At 39.2% G+C, this 25,659-nt stretch overlaps 1 protein-coding gene across 2 annotated transcripts in view; it reads right to left on the reverse strand.

The window, feature by feature from the left end:
• Nucleotides 1–20,391: 20,391 nt before the first annotated feature.
• NR5A2 (nuclear receptor subfamily 5 group A member 2) overlaps nucleotides 20,392–25,659 on the reverse strand; it is an 82,858-nt gene continuing 77,590 nt past the window's right edge. For both annotated transcript variants that reach the window (XM_065742979.1, XM_065742970.1), the window contains one exon: nucleotides 20,392–21,941. In XM_065742979.1, the coding sequence (XP_065599051.1) occupies nucleotides 21,694–21,941 (248 nt within the window). In that variant the 3' untranslated portion in view covers nucleotides 20,392–21,693. The remainder of the gene's footprint in view (nucleotides 21,942–25,659) is intronic.

A 25,659-nucleotide genomic window follows, 5' to 3' on the forward strand; every position in this document is an offset into this window, starting at 1 on the left:
CCAACTCCTTCAACCTTTCTTCATAGGAGAGGTGCTCCAGCCTTCTGAACATCTCTGTGCCCCTCCTCTGGACCCACTAGAACAGCTTCAGTAGTAGTCTCACTGTTTTGCACTTTGGGGTGGCTTGCTGGAGACCACCACAGATTTTGCTTTTTAAAAAAAATAAAATGACATGGGCACATTTTTACTCCAGAGACAGTTTTTCTAGGCTTTTTGTAGAATTTTCATCATTCTGGTGATTAGATAAAGGCTAATTTTGTCAGTTTGCTTTGTCTTTATTTAGTTTCATTTTATATCTGATTTTTTAACCTTTCCAATACTTTCAGTGTATTTTTAAATTATTGCAAAAATTCCCCTTCCTTCTCCTGTGGCTAGCAGGAAGCCAGCAGGATACCAATACAGCTTACTCACGGAAATTAAAAACAAAACAATAGGTAAGGAAAATAAAGAAATAGAACAAACAAGAGACACTATGCTCTCTGTTAAAACTTAATAGGTTCTGCAGTGCTTGTTCAAGATGTGGGAGCTTACTGATGCTTACCCACATTTCTACAGAATATGGCTTCTGGTTGTTTCAGTGTCTGCCATTAAAAGACAGTGCTAAACTACTAGCAATGTCTCTGTACCCATAAAATGGGTAAAAAAGCATTAAGATGGCAAAAAGTAGTCCTGCAGCTCAGACTCCATACTCAAGATGCGATGGTTTATACAGAGAGGCAGTTGATTTATTAATCTATTTTTGAAGCATATGTTTAGCATTGTGGGACTCATCAGGCAGGCATAGCTGATGTCAGGTTGTCTCTGCTCATCCATCCCCTCAGTAGATGAGGTCCATCTTACTCTCCTATCCTATCTTGAGCTGTCTGAACTATTTGGCACTGCTGCTTCCCAGCAGAGCCACAGTGTGTGCCAGAGGAGGACTTTGCTTTTTTGTGCAGAGTCCCTGACAGGGGCACCAACAGCTTCCTATTGCCCGAGTATGCTCTGAAGTCCTGTTCATGGTGTTAAAAGTAGACGTAATAAAATAAGAACAGGGGAAAGTATGTTTCTTTTCTCTTTCTCCTGGTGATGCTGGTAATGTGATTGTGTGATGAAGTTGCCTATTTCTCTTCAAATAAAATTTTAAACATTTATTAGATAAAATTATTTAACTTACAGGTATGGAACTTGAAACACTTCCATCTTCAAAAGCCATTAATTGTCCATCTCATAGTTTTCACCAAAGTTGCATTTATTTTATTTTCTTAAATGTTTATTCTCAGCTCATCAGCACCATGGATGTGTGGTCAGAGACTTGTGTCCAATTTAATGTCTTCACTCTAGACACTGGGAGAAATAGACTTCTCCATTTGCCACTGACACGTGTGTGAAGAACAGCTCATAACATGATTGAACTCCATTGATTTTTCATAAAAATTTAATAAGATGATACAGGTCAAAAGCTCTGCAAAATTTGCAGTAAATTCCTGTAGTGATCTGAACAAGACTTGGTGGGGAGGGCTGATACCAGAGGAATTTAAATACAAGTTGAATTATGCGGAGAATTTGCATTTTTTTTTGTTCAATCATTTTGAACTTTGGATTTCAGATAAGATTTCTGACACTTGCATGCCTCTCCTTGTTTATGTGTTCTGTTTTTCCTTGTATGTCTAATTTTTTATAGGTGACTTGCACATAATGACTGTTTTAGTCCCTCTACCCCTCCAGAAAGGATCTCAGAAAAATGCTTGAATAACCCCCAGAAGACGAAACTTCAGATTAACATGTGAGTAGGCTGCTTCATTTCTTACCCATTTTCCCCTGAATATGTACTAACACTTAATGAACATGTTTACACCAGTTGAGGCTCAACTGAGGCTATGGCATTTAAGCATGGTATAACAAATCCAGGGCACAGCTGTCTAATAGGTTCCCTCAGCTGGTTACAGCAAGACTTAAACAACTTTTGGAGACTGGCCAGGCAAAAGGTAGAGTGGTACACCAGTTGCAATACAGAAAACATGTCTACAGAAAGGCCCAGTAGCTCTTCTCAGGTCTTGAGGGTTCTCTGCCATCCCCTGCTCCATGTTGGTTGCTGGGGAAGCCTCAGTACCTCACACCACTGCTGCTGTGCCCTGTACCACAGGCAGCTGTAGGTTGATCTGAGTAGTAGAACATTTTCATGGCTTTACTTTGTTCCTGAAGGAGATTGGGGCTGTTGATACAATATACAGCGAGCATTCCCTTGAGGAGGGGCTGCCTTTAGGGCCAGCACTGCTCCCTGTGGGGTAATGCACAGCCCTTCCAGCTGTGCGTGTGAGTGCAAGTCCTGGGGACCTGACAGAAACAGGATGCCTGAGATATGTGTGCTTGTCTGTCCACATTCTCCTTTCCAGTAGCAGCAGGTGTGTCATTCTTTCCTCCTGTGCTTAGTACACTCTTCCCAGTGCTGAAAAGTGTGCTCTCTGTACTGAACTCCAGAGCTAAGTGTGGCTGTATTCAGAGGGAGGGAACAGTGTGAGCTGTTGGAATTTACCAGGTTTGGTAATTACCAAAGGATGTTTCACACAGCATCTGCTATAAGGTTTTCTTATTAATAGCTGATGGTTTTGTACTATATGTACCATATAAATAACTTCACAAGAAGGTGTAGAATTTTCTTCTGAATTTGAAACCACAAAATACCATTTATTGAGAATCTTAAGTTTTGGCCACAGATTTTGTGGCATGGGACAATATTAAGGATAACATAAAAAGCTAATTTTCACATAGAACTAACATTCTGAAAAATGAGGTTTGTGATCCCTTGCTATCTGGATGGTATGAGAGAGGAGAATTCAGTGCATAAATGTAAAACCCTCTGGAAAACATTCTTTATAGCTCCAGTAAAGTCCTCTAGCTAGCTCTAGCTAGTATTGTTTGTTGTTGACAGCAAAGACATCTGAATATTCCTTATTGTACTGAAATGTCCCAGAGGGTCACCAGTAAGAATTGTGCTTTTTTTTGGAATGGCACACAGATTTTAAAGAATCCTCTGTATTATTGTCATCATGGTTTATCTATGGATGAAAAACAGGCAGACAAATTCTCCATTTGCTTTATGCATTGATTCAGCACAATGACTGTGTCCCAGAGTGATGCCCTCTAAGTGTCAAGTATGAACCCAGCACTGGCTGGAGAGGGTTCTCCGGGAAACATAAATTGCTTCTTCTGCGGTGATTTCTGCCCTCACTCTTGGTGTGCAGAACTTATTGTGTTCGGGTTAATGTTAATGTTTGAGTTTATAGGCTAAAAACTTAATTGTACTTTTCTGTTCATCTATCAAACTTGTGGGTTCTGGATATTGTCCAGTTTTGTATGTGTATGTTTGTTTATGCATTTATTTATTTGAATTATAGTTCAAGTGAAACGGTTATTTCCAGTTTCCCTCTGAGCTCCCCTCTCAGTACGTGGATTTCAGGAAGACAGTTCAACAATAGTTTAGGTGCTGATATTTTTTAATTGGCATCTTAGAATTAAAATAAGTTTTCACGTAATTTTAATTTATCCAAAATGTGCTTCTGGCTCTAGATCTCTGCACAAAGTCTATTGCTACTTAAGAAATATATTTATTAGTACTTCAGACATATGATCTATTCTGTTTTTTTCCTTCACACATATCTTGATGATGTTTATTTTAATTTGCATCCATTCTGGTAGAGGTATTAGGATTAGGATCTGGAGCTGGTTAGTGGGTTTCAAAAATCATCCCTGTAGAGAGAGTGTTACTTTGCTGTGTCAGCAAGTCAGGGTGGCTCATCAAGCAAAAAGCATCCAATGAGCTGGGAGTCAGGAAGGGAGAAGCAGGACAGGCTCCTGTTGCCCATTCAGTGGTGGGCAGACAGGGCAGGGCTCGGCCTCTGCCTTCACCCCGCTCTGCGCTTTGGATGCATGTTGCTTGCCAAGAGCTGAGCTACTGGACAGGCTAGGAGCTGAAGACACTTAATTCCCCATTTCTGTTCTGCACTCCCAGAGATGCTCCGTAGCTTTCCCCTAAACCCTTCTGGCACGCTTCTATTTTCTTGGCTACGTTTTCTTACTGAGTATCTGAATCTCTGTTTTTTTGTTTGTTTGTTTGTTTGGTTTTTTTCATCTTTGCAAAGACTTTTGATTTTTGTGTGTGTGTCTGTGCAGTTTATCCTCCTCCTGCAGTAGCACCAGGACTACTTGTGTCCTGTGCTTCTGTAGGATTTGGAGCTATGGGAAAATGTAGAATATTGAGTACCAAAGGAATGGAAGATATCTGTGTATTCAAACAAAGAGAGAAAAATTGAATCCAGACTTGTGTTTGCGTGCAAATGGCAGGGATGCAAAGAAGTGTAATTTAATAGAGAATAGCTTAACTGCAGCTTGGTAACGATGCACCTTATCCTGTGCAATGAACGAGATGGTTTTTCTTCAAACATAGAGGTGCTGTGTCACAGAGGGGGATGAGCATCTCTCGCAGGTTTCACCGGAAGATGTTACCTAGGCAGCCCTAGAGCTGCGCAGGGGCCTGCACGTGCCGCTCAGCTCCCGGCGGTGCCAGCCCGTGCTGAGAGCGGCAGCCGCGGGGAGAGACCGAGCTGCCCCGCAACGGGTCGGGTCGGGTCGGGTCGGGTCGGGTCGGGCAGCACGCGGTTGGACAGGTGGCTGTAGCGGGCGCGAGGGAAGGTCCCCGAAGGTACACTCACGGGAACTTCAGCAAATCGCGTTAAAGTTAAATCTTTTTGTGCCCGCTGCCTGGGAGGAGCCGAGCCTTCAGGGAGCAGGTAAGCGAGAAGATGGAGGGCTCGGCCGTAGCATCTGCGGGGCCGGGACGGAGCGCGGCTGGGTGCTGTGCAGCGCTGCAATTGTTCTCTGCGATAATTGAAGCACCTGCGTAATTGTGTTTGAAGTGCTTTAAGTGAAATTAATGAGTAATTTATGAATAAATAATAGCAGGAAAGGTTTACATTGTGGCCATAGAATTAATTTTGGATTAACCTTTTAAACTTTCACCTCTTTGTTAGGCCCCAAAGAACAGCCAGGTGGTTTCATTAATTTTCATCTGTGCCTTCATATAAAGTCGGCATGGTGGAAAATCCTGTTGTTTTCACCTTAGTTTTGTGTGACGATTTTTCTCTTTGTGTTTTCTTCTTCTTCTTTTTATTCCTGTTTTAAGATGATAATTCTGTTTTCTTCTTTTCATCTATATTTTGCTGCAGGAATTTTGTTTTAACATCTGTACATTCTTTTCTATTATTTTCCAGGAGGTGTTCAGCTTTTTGTCTTTGAACTTGTGCAAAATATCTCTTCTCAAATCGTGCATGCATACATAATCTGAATTACTTTGCAGACACACAAATGTATTGGTCAGACTGTACTTGGCATGGTTTTGGCACTAATGCAAGGAAACAGCTAGGGAATACCATGCATCTTCTGTGTAAAAAGTAGAATACAGTCCTTTGCTATCACAGAAACCAAAGGGTGACTTATTCCTACAGAAGCTGCCTGTATTGCCAGGCTGTAGGTGTTATTGCCTGCACTGGCTCCAGTCCTGTGATGGGCAGTGTCCCTGCCCCGGCTCAGGTCAGAAAGCAGGCACACACCAGCCTTGGCTGCTGCAGCTGTGCACACTCCAACACAGTAATCTGTGCTACGATCTTCCCATTTCTTTCTGAAGCAATGCTGAGGACATATATTTTTTCCTGAAACACTGTATTGTATACATAAGAACTTGGTGCTGCCGGGTGCTGTAACTGTAACAGAGGGCCACACTAAATGCTGCAAAATTGGGGTGGAGTGGTAAACAAGTTCTTATAGCAGGGGAAGCTGGCTTTGCTCATTTACTCACCAAAGCCTCTTTTTCATGTGTGCATGCAAGAGTGTGCAAGGTGGTAGATTATTATGAAATAGCTTCTTGGGAATACTGACACCAGAACGTAGCTGCAGCCTTCTGTCCCTAATGAGACTGTTGTTTCTGAGAAATGTAAAAAATAGCCCAAACTCATACAATGTAAATAAGTTGGAAAAACACAAAACTTATTTTGAGCGCTTTCTGGCTGTTGCTGTGTTTTGGAGTAATACATTGTCCAAGACATGGCACCGCTATGATGTATTAAACTAATATATCATAAGAGTGCCATAGCTTTGATGATGTATTAATGTAATATATCGTTAAGGTGCCATTGCTCTTTTGATGCATTACTCAAAACATTGCAAACTGTTTGGGTTATTGCACAAGCATCTGGGTGTATGAGGTAGAAGACAGCAAGTATTTCTATATTTGAAAGTACAGTGCAATTTAAAAAAAATTTGCATGTGCAAGAGCCATCTAGGAATATGAGAAAACTGGGAGCCTCTGAAGAGGGGACTGAGCTAGGTGGGACCAAAACTGAGGTGTGAGCTGTGTGCTTGCAAGATTTCTGTCTGACAGATACACAGAAAATTTGCTGAGGGGGAGAAAAATTGTCTTTATTAGAACCAATTACAAGTTTTCATTTCCTTTCAAAGAGGAATGCGATACATGCTGTAATACAGAAACAAGTTCAGCATTTCCCAAAATGTGCTGACATGATTCTTCTCAGGGTACTTTTGGCTCCTTATCTTACACCTTGTACTTTGCGAACATATTTCCTGGGAAAATGAGTCTGGATAGATTTTATGCAGACATAAAAACTCTATTGCCTTGACTTTTATTTGCTAACATTTGTTGTGTATGTCAGCCGCTTTTGTTTTCAGAAAGGAGTGTAAGATGTCTGGTTAGCACTGAGCATCTTTCAAGATTTGTTTTTACCACATTTCTTGACATATCCAGTTTTGGACAAGCTTTGGGGAAGCATTCTGAAGGAATGAAAAAACCCTCACCCTAAGCTGGATATCAAATTTGATCAACAGATATTACAAAATGTGCTAAAAGCCAATGATGCTGATGATAAATACTGATTCTCACACATTGCTTTCTAACAAAGTATCTGTGTATGCTAAATGTGCATTTATCCTTCTGAACCTTCATGCCTTCTACAAATGCAGTATAATTTAATGGATGTTATGGGTGTTATTGAATGGACATATGCCCTTACTGGGCGGTCTAGGTTCTGTTGAAAATCTAGCTCATAAATGCTCTAGTCTTGCAATCATAAATTTAAATATTGGTGTTTAGTGTTATTAATCTCAGTTTTGCCACTTGTAGAGCTGAGTGCAAGGATTTGCCTAAGTGTTGATTTTTTTTCTTCTACTGCAATTAGAAACAGAAGGTTGCAGAGGCAGATGTAAAATCCTGTACTTTGAACATGTTGAGAAATGCTTTCAAGAACATTTCTGGGTACTGAAAAACTACTTCTCCAGTGTAAATTGCCCTCTATGTTGGGAGGCATATAAAAAGCTGCATTTCTCAAGCTGCATCCCAAGAGGTTGCCAGGACGATGTGCAACTTTACCCAGTTTTTTACATCCTGCTATCTTGACCACTAGATGGCATTCATATTGTTAAGATAAGTGGGGAGGAGATGGATGGCGCTAAAACCTCCTCTCTTCAATGGCCCCCAACTTCCTTCCTGCCATTCAAAAAGCCCAACCAGACAAGAAAATCCTCAAGTACCCATAGTTAAGGCCGTACCTTCATTTTGAAGAGTTGCTCACTGACACCACAGTGACTACAGAAATGATGACCTAATTCATATACTCTTATGTGTAAGATTCCTGTTCCCAAATAATGTTCAATTGACTGAGTGCTGGCGAACAGCTGAGACTGCAGCTGTGGCAACCTCAGACATAACCCAAGTAAGGCAGTGGTGTTTGAATGTGCTAGCTTCTGCACTCTAATGCAGTCATCATGCTTACCAGATTACTTTTTTCAACCTTTTTTTTTTTTTTTAAATCCTGATAACAATCTCCGTAATTCATGCATTGCTCTGAAAGTATTGCATCCTATTTTTTCTTTGGGAATTAGAGACAAAGAGAACAGTAATGCTATTTTACAGATCAATTTCTCAGCTACAAAACGCTGGTTTTTAAAGTAGTTACCGCCATTAGCTGTGTATTTTTGCTATTGATAGACAAGAACCTGCATACCCCAGGGGCTCTTAATAATCACCACCCAGAATGTGACTTGTCTTTCATGTCTCTTTTGCCACTTCTGAGACACACCACCCACTGTCTTGCTGTTCTATCATCTCCTGCTTGGTCTCCATCAACATTCATCAAGCACCAATGAATGTCAATGGGTGCAATTTTCTCTGCATGGAATAATTCAGTGACACACCTTTGTTTCATATGAACTTTGATGTCAGACTGCCCATCTGCTGCAATCTGTCACATAGAAACATAATGTAAAAGGAATATTGGTGAGAAAGTTCAACCTCTACTGTCATCCCAGCAACATCTACCTCTGATGCTGTGGGCCAACATAATATAATTAGGAGGCATTACTTTCAGAGCAGCCCTCATAGTTATTGCAATGGTTAACTTATGATCTGGCCACTCCTCTTCTATAAAATTACCAGAAAACATGAAGTTACTTGGTGTTCCTTGAGCATCTTGTGATAAGAAGTATTATAGTTGGCATTACTGACCAGGGACGTTAAAATAGGTCTATATATGTAGATCTGCATCTTCTTCAAGTCAACAGAGCAGCATGTTGCAGCATGAAAACTGAGACTGGAGAGTCACAGAGCTGCCTTTTGATAGTGCTGGTGTAGCCTTAGCTTCTGTAAAACATTAGTCTTACTTATTTATTTATTAAAAACCTGGATGGAAAGCTTGAAGAAAATCACAGGAAGGTAAGTATGATCTCACAAAAGGATGAGGAAAGTGATATTTAAAATAGACTTGTATTTGTTTTCCTTCCTTTTCATTCTTGAATTTTTTGGAATTGGGGTGCCACTGGTGTGTTCCAGCCTCAGAAATGGGAAGGTGCTCTGCCTGCTGCTAGAGGCTCACACTCACTTTGCTTACACAGAAATAGAATTTAAATTTAGGTTTCTTAGTAGCAGTAAAACAGACTTGTTTGCATTTGGTTTGGGAAGCAATAGGTATTCTCTGCTAATTATATTGGGAAAGCGTTTCTTCAGGTTTGCCACACTGCTGCTGACACTGAAGTATGAAGAGTGAAAAAAAACGATCAATTTCTCCTTCCAATTATTTCTTCAGAGACTATGGCTTCTGTCCCATTTGCTGGCAACTCAAGTAGTGTGGCAAGTAGTAGTTGCAATAGGTCACAGGCAATTTGACAGTTTGGCATAGTTTGTGACAAGAAGCAGTTCCTAGACCTAGCAGATGTTGCTTTGCTGGTCTCTGATCACTGCACATGTTTGGGAGGGTCTGCTGCTGTGTGTGTGTCACAGCTTGATGTAGACAAATGCCAAGTGATGGACAGCCTCTGGGGCACAGCTTGCAGCCTGCATGATGCAGGAACTTGGTGTCTTGGTGCCTGCCGGAGGCTTCCACAATCCTATTTCTTTTGGGATGAATGTGTTAAGAAGGACAGTGAAAGCCATTTGGTTTTGGTGATACAGCAAAAGGAGATCAGAATTTACATATAATAAGTAATGAATTGTTTAGAAAGCAATGCCTGACTTCCTCCAGCATAGCAGTGTATTTCTTAGAAGTACCTTTAATCTTTGATTGGGTAATTGTTTGTAACATGCTATTAGAGGTAATTATTTTAATGATTGTTTGGTAATGTGACACCAGACATGGAGAGGACAGGTAAATTAATTCTCAGAAAACTGTTTTGTGATTGTTTTCTTTTTTTCCCGTTGTTTTGCCTCCTGATTTAAGTTAAGGAGATGGCGTAAAAATGAAAGTACTAGAATCTGAGAATCCAAGACGCAAAGTAGCTAATGAATCATTTTGTGCAGATTGTAGTAGAGAGAGTCAAAAACACTGTTGTGTCGTGATATATTCTTTTATTAAGTATTGCACTTTTTCAAATGTATTTTGTGCAAATAGCTAGATATTCAGCCAGGTCAGTGCTTTGTCATGCTGGTCTGGTGATCAAAGTCAGCCTCCTGCACAATGGATAAAATCTGATATATTTATATATATATGTATATATTAACAATTATACAGATAATATCAGTGATGCTACCTCCCAGCTGTAGATGTGCAGGCTATGATTGAAGCTCTCTGTCCTGAAAACAAAAATATTCACTGCTGTTGACAGAAAACTGCATAGAAATGGCTTGAAATTGAATGCTGCTTTTTCACTCCTGATGAACTTCAGTGCATCAGCCAGAGCTGGACCGTGAGCATCCTGTTCTGAATGTTTGAAATTCAGTCTTGGGGAAAAAAAAAAAAAAAAGGATTTTGGAGCTGTAAGAGCTATGTTCTGTTGCTCTTTATTCACTAACCTACATAGCATCAGTCCTTGGTTCACCCTGTACTGGTTTGTTTGAGTTTCCAGGTGTTCCCTCTGAAACTGAGCCTCCTCTCTGAGAAAGCCATGGAAATGGAGCACGTGATCCCCTCACTGGTGATCCTGTAGTTGCCTGTCACCCACAGCTCAGTTCCTAAGAAAGCCCTCAGTGGTGTCAAAGAAGAAAGGAGACTCTTCCTTACCTGTAGCTTGAACTAGGTAGTTGAACTAGGAAGTCTAGGGCAAAATTTATTAGTGATGTTTTTCCAGATTAGTTTGCTCTCTTCAGGGAAGGTTGGATTTCCAGGGTCTATTCCAGGGTCTTCAGTGGCAGCTGGAGTTACTATGTTGTGAACACATTTGCTTTAATACTGTAAAACAACATTAGGCCTATTTCTCTGCTTTCACATGCTAAATGTTTCCAATGAGCCGCATGAAATGTTTGCTGTGTGGTGACTTTCTTCCATCTGCAGCTCTTGGCAGCAGCTCGCTGTGCCAGCCAGCCCTGGAGAAGGCAGCTCAGTGGTGAGCAGAGGGGACAAATCAGGATTGGGTGGTGGACAAGGGAGCAGAGGCTGGTGGCTTCTGGGCCCACATGCTTGAAGACATGCATTTAGTAAAGAAATAACTGGGACTTTTCCATTGTCCAGCTGATTCTAAATTCTCTAGCACTTTCCACACTCCTGTGTTTTAGATCAGGGCTGTGATCTTACTACTATGGGGAATGTCTGTTTTTCCATTTCAAGCATGAAAATAAACCCAAAAGATGGTGTTGAGAACCAAGTTACGCCTGAGCTAGGCTTGAGAATTTGTGGTGAGCTTGGGAGGTCAGGTAAGTAAGAAATGAATGGCATGAAGGTTAGAGGAAGCACAAGAAGAACAGATCTCTGATAACTTCACAGGGGTTATTGAGTGTATTCTTTGGGAAGAAATATGTAACTGATAGTTTTTCAGTGGATTTGGGTGTCTTTTCTGCAAGCAAGAATTCAGATTTGGAGAAGAGAATCACAGAAAACACTGAAACTCGTAATACTCTCTTTATTTTATGATATGGGCTTTCAGCAAACTTTTCAGCATCAATTTATTGCTGTCAGTGATGGTTGTGTACCATTTCCATACATATTGTTATAACTCTGCTGGTGGCAGCATGTAGTCTCCTGGAAAATATCGTAGTTACTATGTATATTACCAGAAACTGCCATGTATCCCTCTTTAAAAAGAGAGGCTGGTCTTGGAAATCAAAATGGCTAATTTTTTTCTCTATTAGCTTCACAAGGAGTTCCTTATAACTAAAACCACTGACCCAATGAGCCAAGTACCTCCATCAAATGTTTCATTTAATGATGTATTTTATTACAGTTCAGTGACCCAATAGACTGAGTATCCGCTTGGTGGGCTAAGTGCCTCCGAAAGCTCAGCAGTAAAACTTCCTGCGCATCATATGCTGTGAAAGTGTTCACTCCTGACTGGAGTAGGCTTTTTTTTTTTTTTTAGTGAAACTTTGAAGAAATTAAGCAATTGGCAAAACAAATCAGGAGAATCAGTGGCTGTAAACCTACATGTAATAATCAATAATCAAACCTACATGTAATAATCAAATAATCAAAATACATGTAATAGTCAGAGAGATGTTTTACAATGTGAATGAAATAGGAAAATTAATGTATTTCAGTCAAAACATTGATTCACCCATGAGAACACCTTTCTCTGGGACCCCTCTTGTTCACTCTGCATATCCTGTAGTTTCCCCTGTATCACCCTTGTCCCTTCTCTACCTGTGTCTGTGTCACTGCTATGTTAGTTTAACCTTGCGATTCCTGGGTGAAAAATCTGATTTGTAGGCTGTTCTTATGCAGGAGCTTTGAGAGCAGTTAGGGTGCCCAGCAGCATGGGCAGGAGCCAGTCCTGTGCTCCCCAGTTGTCCTGTGGGTCCCTCACCATCTGTCATGGCAGTTCTTTCGTCCTGGCTTGTGATGGCTGAGTCAATGGCACTAACATCTTCAGAAGCACGTAGGCTTATGGCTCCTACTGGGCTGAATTTTTTGTGCTGGTGGATTTTTCTTGTTTGTTTGTTTGTTTAATAGCAAGAATGTCTTTTAAGTGAAATAAGTGAAAAGTAGCCCTTCTTTTACTCTTCACTCGATATTAACCGTTACTAATTTTAAATGATTTATAAAGTTTCTAACAAAACTTGAGCAGACCTATCACACAACCATGAGTAATTGAATGAGTTATCATAACTGAATGAGCATCAGCATGCATATCTCTGTGCTTAGGAGTGCAACAGGCAAATACAGAATGAGACCATCCCTAAACTAACGGTGAAGTTTCAGACTTGGAGATGGTTGTTCTCTGCAGTGCAGTTTCTCCTGGGGTTATTTAGTTATTTTTTAATGGCTCCATGTGATCCTTTTCCGTCCTAGCACTTGCAGAAGAGCACTCTTGGATTGATGATCTTGTGGTGTTTACATTCTGCAATGTGTTAGAATGACGAGAAACCAAATAAACTATGCTATGTGAATGAGCTATGCAAATAAACTCTTAGGATAAAGTGAACTGACTGCCCTCAATCATTTTCAGCTTCTCTTTTCTCTCTAATTGGAATGATTACTGTGTTTACATTTCTGCTGTGGCTTTGCGTGGTTTCTTGTAAAACCTCATCTCCTAGCTGTTCCATTCTCATTTAGCTGTGCAGTGAGTTTTACCAGCTTGTAACAGCTCTATCAGTAACGGGAGGAATACTTCCTTCAGAAATGTCTCAGTTATATCCACGTGCCTTGGGAAGTCTGTTCATGAACCAGATAGACTGGGATACAGAGATTGTTTGTTAGTTTCTGAGGTATGTGTTGCCTATGTGAGTGAGGTGTGACAAAGATCTAAAACTGAAGACTTCCATTTCTGGGGAAGTTCAGATTCTTGAGATCAGTTTTGCAGTACAAACTGAGTTACTCGGAAGGGATCCCACTCATCTTTATACACATAAAAGCTGTGTATTTGGCTTCATGTCAGAAATAGGAATTAATATGCCTATGGAAATCATATGCATTTTAAAAAATATATATTTTATTTTTAAAGAAAAAGTTGGATTGAGACTTTTTGCTCTTTTACCTCTATTCTAAATTATGTGAAGTATGTGTGTGTATTTGCTTATTCTAAAGTAGTTCCTTAAACTACAAACAAATTATCATTTTCTTCTTGGTTAAATAAGTTTGTGTTGTATTAATTATGGCTTTCATGAGAAGACATTAACAAAAACAGCAGGACAACTACAAAGTAACTACCAGGAGGAAAACAGAGTTTTTCTAGTGTCCTTGGTTTCAATTTTATCAACATAAAACGATCACTTCCTTTCTGGAGCTTTTTTCATGTTTTGTATATATTATTTCTGTGTGTTTTTGTTCACATGAAATTGACCTCCGAACAGAGCTAAAATGTAAATACAAGGGAGGTGAGAGATAAGCTGGGTAAAACTATGGCATCTGTACAGTGAACCTTTAATGAATCAATTAGTCTATATACTAGAAAATATGCTAATAAAATACTGCTATTTCCTTCACAACTCTCATGTTAAATAGATGGACAGTGGTTCTATATTAGATGGAGGTTATAGTACTAGAGCAACAGATCTCACAAAATCTGCCTTCTGTTCACAGGCTGACCACTTGTGACACCAGTGTGCTGAATCCCCACATAGGCAGTGCTCAGGCTGTGCTGCCTTTGCCTGCAGCATCTCAGCCAGCACCTCTGTTGCGTGCTTGTGGTTGTTGCTCCTTCTTGAACAAAACAGTGCGGAGACATAGTTGATGCTGTTCAGCCAGATTTCCTGAGGGCTCTGGAACACCAGGTGAGATATCAGCCAGCTTTTTCTGACAAGGAAACGTGTCTTAACTCTGTCACCCTGGAAAGTAACAGTGCTTTTTGGTTAGTTTTATATTTTTTCCCTGCAGGATGCTCAAGGGGTAAGGCTGTGTCAAAGTTGGATATATAAACAAAGAAAAAAAAGAAAAACTTTGTTCCCTTTACTCTTCTTGGCAAAGGCTGTTTTTTGGTTTTATTGAATATTACTATGTGTGCTGTTGGAGCAAAAAGATAATTGTCTTAAAATAATTTTATTCTAGTTGCTCCTCTGTTTAGATTCCACTATGAATATTTTAGTGTTGTTAAACTAAAATTCTTGGATGTTTCCTATTTTCCTTCTAAAAACAATGTTTAGTAAGGACTGTTGATGTTTTAGCTGGTCATTGTGAGCTAAGGCATAGCAGGCTGACTAGTGACCTTGTCTTGCTTTTGGCTGGGCTTATCTTTAGCCTGGTGTGGCCCGGTTTCAGCAGTTGTTTTCCTGTTTTGACATTTATGGTCACTCTGCTGCTTCTAAACATGCAGACACTTACTGCTGAGTCCTTGACACTCCGCTTTTTATTCCCTCCATCCTCCAACCCTCAAACATATAGATGACTCTTCTGAAAATATAAATGCATTGGGTCAAGTGGACTTGTAAATTCTGTTTGTGGTACAAAGAAAAAGAAAATTAAACAAAGAAATTTGAGTCATACAAGAAAAAAGTGGAAAGGCAGCAAGAGCTCATGTGAAGAATAAGGGTGCAATCACTGGAAGGATCAGCTGGGTTTTGAATAATGAATCATAGAGCGGCCTGGGTTGAAAAGGACATCAACGATCATCTCATTTCAACCCCCCTGCCATGGACAGGGTCATCAACCACAAGAGCAGACTGCTCAGAGCCACATCCAGCCTTAACTTGAATGTATCTGGGGATGGGGCATCTACAACCGCTCTGGGCAACATGTTCCAGTGTGTCACCACCCTCTGAGTGAAAAACTTCCTCTTAACATCTAACCTAAATCTCCCCTGTCTTAGTTTAAAATCATTGACCTTGACCTTGAATAATATAAATGAGCAGAGAAGACATGCAAATACAGAGAGACAAATATCATAAGACTTGCCCAGCTCCACCTTGTTGGGGCCAGCACCCCTTTCAGCTCCAGTTCTGTTTCCAAAGATATGCCAAACTTGGGGGTGGCTTGTAGCTGCAAATCCAAGGGGTGTAGAACTCATGGACAGGTCTTATTAGGAAGGGTAATAATTTACTGTAGAGTATTTATCTGAATTTGCTAAGAAAAAAATAGTGTGAACTTTGTGAAACAGCTATGGCATTTCATATTAAAATAAACTCCAATGATAAGCTTCAGTTGTCACAGCAGGAGTTGAATATATTGATTAAACATATTTAACTAAATATTCCATTTCATTTTTTTATCTGAAACTTAGAAAAATTCTAAAATAAAATGACATTTATTGAATGAAAATTAAAACCAGTATCACTTACTGTGGCGGGTCTGTAAAATACATAAATGATAATTTATTCAGGCCTTGTTAATACTTCAAAGTGATGATAATAATCCACCATATTTTATTTATTTTTTTCTTTTACATTAAAAGTGAATAACAATGAAATATTTATGAAACATAAATATCATCTTGTCTATTCTACATTTGTGCTTAGATTTTATTATATTTTCTTCTTGAGCACCCCTGCCCCTGATAATCTCTTGCTTTCTGCTGTACTTTGTGGACTGATTATAATAGGCATCTGCAATGCTCTGTATTTCTTACTGTGGAATTCAAACTCAGGCAGTTTTTCTAGAACTTCTTGTTACATAAAGATGTGATGTGTTTCTGTGGTGTAGGAGACACTTTGGAAATCTTCCTGTCTTTGGTACACATACGTGTAGATCAAGTGGTGAAGTGCACCACAGCTATAATGATGTAGTGTATGTTATAGATGCTGTTGTACTGATAAGAAGAGCATGCTCCTCTCTTGTATTATTCTGCACCAACATGCTTGTGCTTACATGAGCGGAAAGACTGCTCTACAAAGCAGGACTTGAGCTGTCCCCATGGGGATCAGTGCCTCTCAAATTGTCCTATACAGCAACCAGAGAACTGGATTTTTGAGTGTCCCCGAGGAATTGCGATAAGTGGTTTGTGGTGCGTGTGCATATCTGTAGGCATGCTGAATGGCCTTCAGCAGGTTCTATTGTATATACTGTGACTTGTTCAGGGCCCTTCTTGCAAACATACTTTATTCCCTCTGATATGGAATCCCTGTTTTACTGTATAACTGACAGTTGGCAATGGTACTATCCAGCAAACATTCAGTAATATCAGTGACACAAATACCTGCAGGGAGTCTTATGTTCTGTGAAGTTTTTGGTTGAGGATGTTACACCAAAGAACATGTGCTTTAAAAGATAAACAACTGGTTTTACTGCAGTGTTCCTTTGCTCTGCACCTCACAACAGGAATCATTTCCCCATTTTAAGGTGAATTTACTCATCCTATAGCATAGGAAAAGCAAGATGTAAGAGGACAAAATGATGACTACAACATTAAGTTTTTCTACTGTTTATTTCAGCCTGTGTTTTAAACCCTGCCGTCTGCAGTGAGGTTGGGCTCCAGTGATTTGTGCAGAGTACTACAGTTGAGCCATTGTTAATGCAGCTACCATCAGGACCCTGTATTCTATCCACATTTTGGTTTACTTTCCATCTGAATTATCCTCCTGGGTGTACACAGAGACTACCATAATCCTGACCATTAATCTGGGACTAAAGGACATTACAGTGATTTCAGGAAATAGGGGTCATGACTTTCTTGGAGCAATGGTAAAAGCTCACCTAGTGTTGTGTAAGTCCAAGCTTTCATGCCAGACTTCAATAACTTAGAGTTTCGTCCTACAGATGAGCCAAAAAGTGGGGGTTTGGAAAGCATTTGATGAGGGGAAGCCTCGTCTTATTGATGTGGGCTGGATCAGGCTGTAGCTAATGAGCAAAGTAGATTCTTCTGAGGTTAGTTCCACTGACATCAGGGTACGTGTGTCTGCTCCAGGTGAGGATTAGGCCCTCTTCTGCCTTTAATAATTTAGCAACGTTTTTCATATAGTTGGCAAACTGTCCTTAGAAACTGAATCTTTTCTCTAAAACTTATTTGCAAGTGTGATTATGGAATGGACACAAAAGTGTTTAGGCTCATGCCTGCATCACAGGGTTACAAAGCTGTGAGATCTGGTGGTCCTAAAACTTATCTGGAATTTTCTTGTGTTGTTAGTTTCATGCTTTCTGTCTGACTCTCTGAACTACAACGTACAGCAGATACACCTGCACAGAGAAAATTACAACTCTACTGGAGTAGGTAAGAGTGTCATCAGAAGTTTTATCGTGTATCTAGACTATGGGCTTCATATTAAGGGTTAATGAAAAATGTTATTCAGTATTCCAGGAAATTGTCAAGATCACTAAGTATTGTACTGATGACCTGTGTTACACTGAACTCACTCTTTCCATGTTTCCAATAAGTACACACAGCAGGTTGTTCCAGAACCAGTGTCAAACAGTTAAAAATAAATTCCCTCGTAATTTAAATCTGTAGTGTAGATACTAAATATACTGCCTATATATATTATAAATATACACATATATATATTAATTTTCCTTAGATGAGATTTTAATCCTGAAACCTTACCTGGATTTTATGAGGTATTGTGATTTTCAGTTACGATTCACAACACTTGTGTGTGATGTATGTATCCTGTCCATTTTACTCTGTTCTTATTGCAACACAAACACAGCTTTGTTTCATTCAAACACAGTATTTGTAACTAACTAATTATACACCCGTTTCTTCCCCTTGAAGCATTAACACTTGGCACTATGCAGAACAGCCCCTTTTCAGCTACAAGACAGTTTAGGGGAAGTGGTGGGCTTGATCTCAGAACAGTAGGGTGCTGCTGACAAGCTGTTGGACTACTTCACCCCCTGCTCTTGAAATGGCAATCAGATGAGCCAGAGGGCAACTTCAGGAGAATATTTTTCTCTAGTAGCTGTAACATCTGCCTCCTTGGCAGCCTTCACTGGCAGTTGTGCTTGGAAGCTCTGGAGTCGCCCCTGGCCCTGTGCTGTATTTACATTGCTGAGAGGTTATCCTGAGCTCTGCTGGTTCCCGTTACCCTATTTTCTTTTGTTCTGTCATTTCTCTCCTCCAATTGTTTGGCTGCTTAACCTTTTTGAACACTGTTTAAAGTGAAATTAAGTGTGCAGAATGAGATGAAATGCATTAACTTTTTTAACTGGTAAATTTCTTTTTGAGTCAACACAGCTTTTCAGATCTGTTTAACTGGGTTTATTTTGCTTCAGCCTATATAATTTAACTGTCGCTGTCTGAACATTTGAATGCGGTGTTCTCCACATTTGTGCTTTTCTCTCAACATCCATTTTTCTTTAGAACCCTTATGTCTATTATGTTTTACTCTTCTGAGAAACTGTATTTTGACCAGTGCTTCATTTCAGTGAAATGATGTTAGCATAAAGACAATTTAAAAGTAGTCAGCGTGGACATATCAATATTTATTGAAATACTGAAAAAAAAATCCATTGGCAATGAGAAACTTCTGGCAAGAACTGACATGACAATATGTATTTCACCGATACAGTAAGAGAACTTCAACTTCAACAAGTAACTCACTGCACATTCTAAGAGTTGCATGGATTTAAATCCAAGGCAGCTGCAGAACATCTGTAATACAAATAGTCAGACTTTACAGATTGTCTGTTTACAAACACAGAACAACTATAATAAACCAGCCAAAGCCAAAACCTTTGAATTTTAGTCTGCTTTTACTAATATGTCAGGTAATCAATAAGGCAGTCCAAAGCAAATGTCTGGTTACAAAATAGTTAACAATTAACATGAGGTTTGGTTGTTTTTCTTTTATTTTCCTTTTTTTTTTTTTTGTTCCCAAACTTTGGGCAAGCTAGTGGGATTCTTGGAACGATGGATATGGACAAATATATGTTAATTTATCTGAAATTGTTTCCATAAAGTTGTATGACAAAATCTACTTTTCTCTTACATCCTTATTTTAATTATTTTGTACTAGATAATCACGCCATGAATACAGCTAGTAACATTTTTAAAGCTTTTTACTTTAATATTCAGTGATATTTACTGTAGCATTTCAATAGGGTGAAAAAAAAGTAGAAAAAAGACAGTGCAAACACTTGAAATATGGTTTGTTTTTCTTTCCAAAAGGCAATGAATGACTAAACTTTGCACTATACTCATGATATGTAGATATCACAGCCATTGTCAGTTGCCACCTGCATCTTACTTTCTGTTAATTTAGTTTGTTTGAAGGAAAATGCTGTTAGTTAAATAATGTTGCCATGCTTGCTATGCGGAATGACTACTGAGGGTGTGTTCAGTTTGCTTTTGGCCACTATGTCACTGTGTGCGTTCTGTGATTCAAGGTAGGCATCTAGGAGGTGCAGACATTGGGCTTTGCTGTGTTTGTACCCTATGCATGGACAGAATACAACTGATTAATACAGGTGATTAAAATAGCATGTTAACTAATGCAGATGCAATAATTAATGTCTTTGGTATACAGTGTGTGAATAATTGGAAAAAAATAAGAGAATGCACATTTTCAAGTTCACGTGAAACAAAAAGCTACAACTCACATAATTTACAATAGATTTAAATAAACTACATTAAGGATTATGAAGATTTACAGACATATAATCAAATGAATGATTTGAATTTTTGAAGACCCTTGTGTGCCCCTGAACTATGTTCCACTAACTTGAAGACATGCTACAGTAAACACATATATTTGGCTTCTTCATTCTGGTTATATCTTATATAAAGATGAAACCAACAAACAATAAATTAGCATCATAATTGTCTACAGTGGAAACTATCATATACAATATAAATAAACTATTCAAAAGCCAGCAATCTTCATGAAAAAAAATAATCAAAGAATTAGGATTTTATACAGTTTCTACAAGTGATTGTACAGCTGGTAATCCCAAAATTAAAGTCAAACTAAAGTCCCCTCCCCCCGCTGATTTTAGTGTCTCACGACATACAGTAATTAAGTACTGGTAAAATAATTACCAATTTGAAAGCAACAATAAGAAAATCACTGCTTTGTAATTTTATCACAGTTTTTTATTTCCCCTCCCCCCCTCCCCACAGGACCTAAAGAATGTAAACACTATGTTTTTGTTAATGGTAGAGGCTAATACTTTATTTTAAATATATGTTGATCCACACCTGCAGTTACCTTTAAGGATAACGAAATAAGGCAAGACTCAGAACCGTGGCATTACTTTTTAATACTGATACCTTCATTTGGACGGAGAGAGAATTGTTTGTTCTTTTCTAATATTTGTTCTGCAGCAGACTTTGGCCGACATAGACATAGCAGTATCACTCTTCTTTTTTGCACAAAGGAAGTGTATTACTTAACTTTCTTCAGAAAAGTGTGATTAGATATTGGGCATCATCTCATAGAATTTACTTGCCTAATGCATTAATGCTTAATGCATTTCTGTTCTTCTATATTTTAATTTTTTGTTTAACAACAGTATTTGGTGTCCTAGAAAAGCTTTTTGTCAAAGAAGCTGTCACTTGTAGTGGTTTAGATATCTTCATTTTCTTTGCTTTGAAGAGGCCGCGAGTACATAGCAGAGCCCCATTTCAGCCATTGCACTAGTGAAGTATATATTTGAGTTGGCTATTTTTTTTTCATATTTAGCTTAGGTTTTGAATGACAGCCAATGACAGTAGTAGAAGAGGGATACTGCCTGATTTAACAACATGAACACGTGACAAAACAAACTTTAGAACGTAGTAAGAATGCCAAGCTAACTTGAAAACGGACTCTTCATATTAGCTATCTGCCGGCCTGAGAGGCTGTCAAAACCAGCCTCTAAGGAAGTGGTGGCCATACTACCTAGAACGTGGCTTAGGCCAACTCTCTCTTACAGACTGCTGAATGGATGCCACGTCATTTATCACAGAAGAAGTGTAGGGTCATTGGAAGGATGACAGAAGATGGTATAGATGCAGCTTTGCATCCGTTATGACTGTTCTAGAAGTCCTGCTATACAATGAAGGAATTTAGTGCACTCAAATTCCCCGCCCTCTTAGCTCAATAGTACAGATCATTTTTTTCCCCCCTAAATTTCTTCATATTGGCAATCAGCAGTTAAATATACAAGAATCATTCTGTCCTTTTTCATGTTGACATAGGTGATAGTATCCACTTCTTCAGTTCACTTCAATCCAGCATAAAGTCCTATAGAGATTCCTTTGGGGATGTGTAGCATGATTCACAGTTTGCAATACAAATACCCTGATACATCACTTATTTACTATTAGTATTTGATTATTATACCATTTTGCAAAGTCTTAAAACCACATTTTAATTAGTGTTGCTTGGAGCAGTTCAGAGTATATTTTTTCCTTGAAAGCAGAAGCTCTAATGGATATAATTTATGCTCTCTTTGCATGCAGCATCTCAATGAGAAGGTTATTACATGGAACATCCCCGTTCAGGTGTTTATAGTAGAGGTATTCTTCTGCCTGCATACTGATGGCCCGGATTTCTGGTAGTCGCAGGAGAAGCTGCCCAAATTTGTCTGTTTGCTGTGGGTAATTACACATTGTGTAGTCCAGCAGAGCAGCATTCACTTGTTCCTGAACACCCTCCACAAGCTGGAAGTTCTCTAGGTTTTTGACATCTGAATGATAATTAAAACAACAACAACAAGTAAGAACAATTGAGTTGCATTTTAATTGCCGCTTACTAAGGCAGTGTTTCACTAAGTGTTGTGGGTTTTTTTGATTTTTTTTTTTTCCTCCTGACAAAAGCATACTCTACAAGCTGCTGAATATTCAGTGAACCCTTTTGCCAACTTTCCTGGGAAAATGATCACAAAAGAGCTTTAGTGGAGTGTCTTGTTGAAATTCTGCATATACCTCAAATCAATTAGACACCAATGGAGTCTGAGCAAGGTCAGCTCTTTTCATATCTTACAAAAAGAAAGGTTGAGGATTCCTAAAGTAGAAGACCATGATATATTGCTAGCAAATGAGTCCCGAGAGGAAGCCCTATCTTTAACCTAGTATGTTACACAATTCATATAATTCTGTATTAATTTTTCTGACCCAAGGTGAAATCTGTGTCCAGGGTATGATGTAGTTAATTCTAATAAAAAGTGACAGGGTTCTTGTTTCTGTTTGACATTTTCTAAATGATTCTGAAAGCCTTTGACTTGTCTAGTCTATGTTAATGAACCATCTGGTACACTCCAGTGACTGCCAAAATAATCTTCCCTACTAGAAACTCTCTAAAATATATATTTCATTGACTAATGATCTTTATAAATTGAAATCATTGTCCTTTGGGTGGAATACCAGATAAGAATGGTGCCCTTTAGCCTGACTATGCTTTCTGAAATCCAACATGCTAATTTTATTTGGTATTGGACAACAGGGGCTCTTACATTAGTGGGTAGGCAAGATTTGTTCACTCTACCTCTCTTCGATTATCTTCTGTTCCTATACAGGAAGTTCAAGCTATGGAAATGGTGATTGGAAATAAATCTCAGAATCACAAAATTGCAGGGCCTGGAAGGGACCCCTAGAGATCATCTAGTCTAACCCCACTGCCAAAGCAGCTCCCCTAGCCCAGGTTGCACAGGTAGGCGTCCAGGTGGGTCTTGAATGTCTCCAGAGAAGAGAACTCTACCACCTCTCTGTGCAGCCTGTGCCAGTGCTCCATCACTGCACTGTGAAGAAGTTCCCACTTATGTTTATGCAACACTTCCTGTGCTCCAGTTCGTGGCCACTTCCCGTTGCCCTATCACTACACACTGCTGAAAAGGTTCTGCCAGTGTATTTACTCCTTACTATTTGAGTCCCTTTGTAAAACCTGTTTTGATGCCATTATTTCACATGTCTGGAGATTGTAGAAATTATTCTAAAACTGCAAATTGGACTGCTGCTATAGTGTAGAAAGAGGGAAGCGGTCAAAGTACTCTTGCTGGGAGAACTTATTTTGGTCAATATTCAATTGTTTATACCATCAGTAGAGTACCGTAATACAAGTAGTGCCAGAGCACAATACTGAGTGTATGTACTCTGCTAACTCACTTTGAAAAAAGACAAATGTGTCCCTTTATGGACGTTCTTTGAGAAGGGAGAGAGGGAATTTGGCAGGATTTGGTTCATTGTAAATCCCAGCCTTTGAATGGAGGGGAAATGAGTGTTTTCCTTTGTAAAATAGGAAAACACTTTGGTTCCCCAATCCATTGGTAGCCTGGAAAGCTGAGTAAGTTGGATCTAACTGCACCTTTTCCTAGAAATGCTTTAAATAGAATGAATGATTCCTGCTCATAACAGTGCTAGAATAAGAGGAAAATGGTTGAAGGAGGCAAACATTTTTCCTCAGGATTGGGAAAGAGGGGGAAAGCCAAGGATCCCAATGGCAGAGCTGGATAGCGTGCACAGACTTTGACTTTGAGCAGGAGCCTCTCTGCAGCATGCTGTGCTGGTTTCCAGCTGCCCTTCAGTTTCACTCTTGCATGGGCACTCTTGTGCAATGGGCAGTTCCTGCCATCATTACTGTCACTGTGGAAATGAAGCAAGTGGCTCTCAGAATCAGAGCTGATTGCCTGGGAGCCAGGATGTGACTTCTGCTTGAACTTTGCTAACTGGCTTCAAAGAACTCACTAGCATTACCTAAATTATGATGACTGTCCAACGAGAATCATCTGAAATTTCAGTATTCAGAGTGAGGAGATCTGGAAATTTCAAAGCCACTATGCCTGGTCCCTGAGCTATTCACACTTATTTATACAAAGTCTATTTGCCAGTGTCCCTGGTAAGTCATGTTTTTATATATTACTCTGGATGTTTTCTAACAGCTGTTTATGTTTTCACATAGGTACCTAAAACTCCCAAGATATTTTGCAGTGAGTGTGACGATTTAAAGTTGAGTGTTATGATTAAATAGGTTGCTTTCAGAGGCAAATTGCAATCATGAATGAATTCCCCCAGAAAACAGGGCCTATGTTGGAGATTAAACTGCGTTAAACAGGAAGATAAATTGTATAATGATTTCAGAATTAGCATTTCAAACTTTTCCTTATAAAAAATAAGTTTTAAATATTTTTTATCAGTTCGTTAAATACTTGTGCATGGAAACAAAAGCATTAGAGTCAGTACATTTAACAGTAAACAAAAAGTAGTTCTGGGGCTTCTATGCTGCATCCAGCCAGATGAAATACTTTTAATGTATTCCTGGCATTTATGATGAGAATCAGATGTTTGTAAACAAGTTTGTTTTAGTTAATCAGTCTGAATGCAAGGAATTTTCCTTACTGTTTCTACACTGAAACAGAGTATTCATAGTCCAAGTGACCACAGAGTTAGACATTATTATACAATTCGTCTGTGTATTGATCTCTGTGGCAGTGCAGTCATGACAGAGATGGTGTGCACCTGATGACCAGTTGTGTCTTTTGGGTGAGGTTCTTGCGGTGTATTCAAGATTGGCAATTTAGTATTTAGATGATAGTGATTTTATCTTAAGTTTTTATTTTTCTTGCAGATGTTTCTCACGTGCTTTGTGTTTGTTTTTGCTCTTGACAGTTAACTTTGACTAAGGGTGCTTGATTTAGTTTTCCAACGAAGTCATTCTCAGTAAGGAAACACTTCGAACACTAATGAGATAAGCTGGTGAAGCACCAGGTGATGCTGGTGTAACTCTGCTGAAGTCAGAGATGTGCAGTGAAATCTGCTACTGATGTACAACACAACAGTCTTTTGTGCTTTCACGTACTTATTCACTCCTGTCTGCTTTTTAGAATTGCAGGGTCTCTTACCAATCTTTATATCGGTTAGTAACAATTTAAAGTACACATGTTTAAGCTTAATGCAAGAAATAATTTTCCAGGGTTTAGACACTTGTAAGTTAAATGAGCAGGAATAGCTTCTCCCCCCTCCCACCCACACACCCTTTAAATCCTAGCAGCTAGAAAAAGTGTTTTGTGTTGCTTACAGTAAGTATCAGTCTCTTATCTCTTCTACTTTATTCACTCAGGGACTAATTACCAACTTTTTACATGAAACAGCCTTACTGCAAGCTCACAGTGGGGCGTACATCTATTTCTATCCTTATTGGAAAGTAAACCCTTAGGTCTTCTGGAATATATTATATATATTTTACAAGAAATAGCAATTGCTTTTCTGTCAAACAAAGAATTTTTTGTTCTCTGTAGCTTACTTTTGACGATTAAGACAAAAACAGTATTACAGTGTGTCAGGATCTGCTCTGCACTCACAGTAAAAATGTGCTAGTATTCCCACAAATCTCCCAATTTTGATTATTTTATACATCTGCTATAAAGCTGTGCTTTAAGCTGAAACTGCATGCAGCATTCAGACCAATGAGAA

This window comes from Cyrtonyx montezumae, unplaced genomic scaffold (genome assembly GCF_038088225.1).
Source record: "Cyrtonyx montezumae isolate F1298 unplaced genomic scaffold, pur_monq_1.0 scaffold_1, whole genome shotgun sequence".
Lineage (NCBI taxonomy): Eukaryota > Metazoa > Chordata > Aves > Galliformes > Odontophoridae > Cyrtonyx > Cyrtonyx montezumae.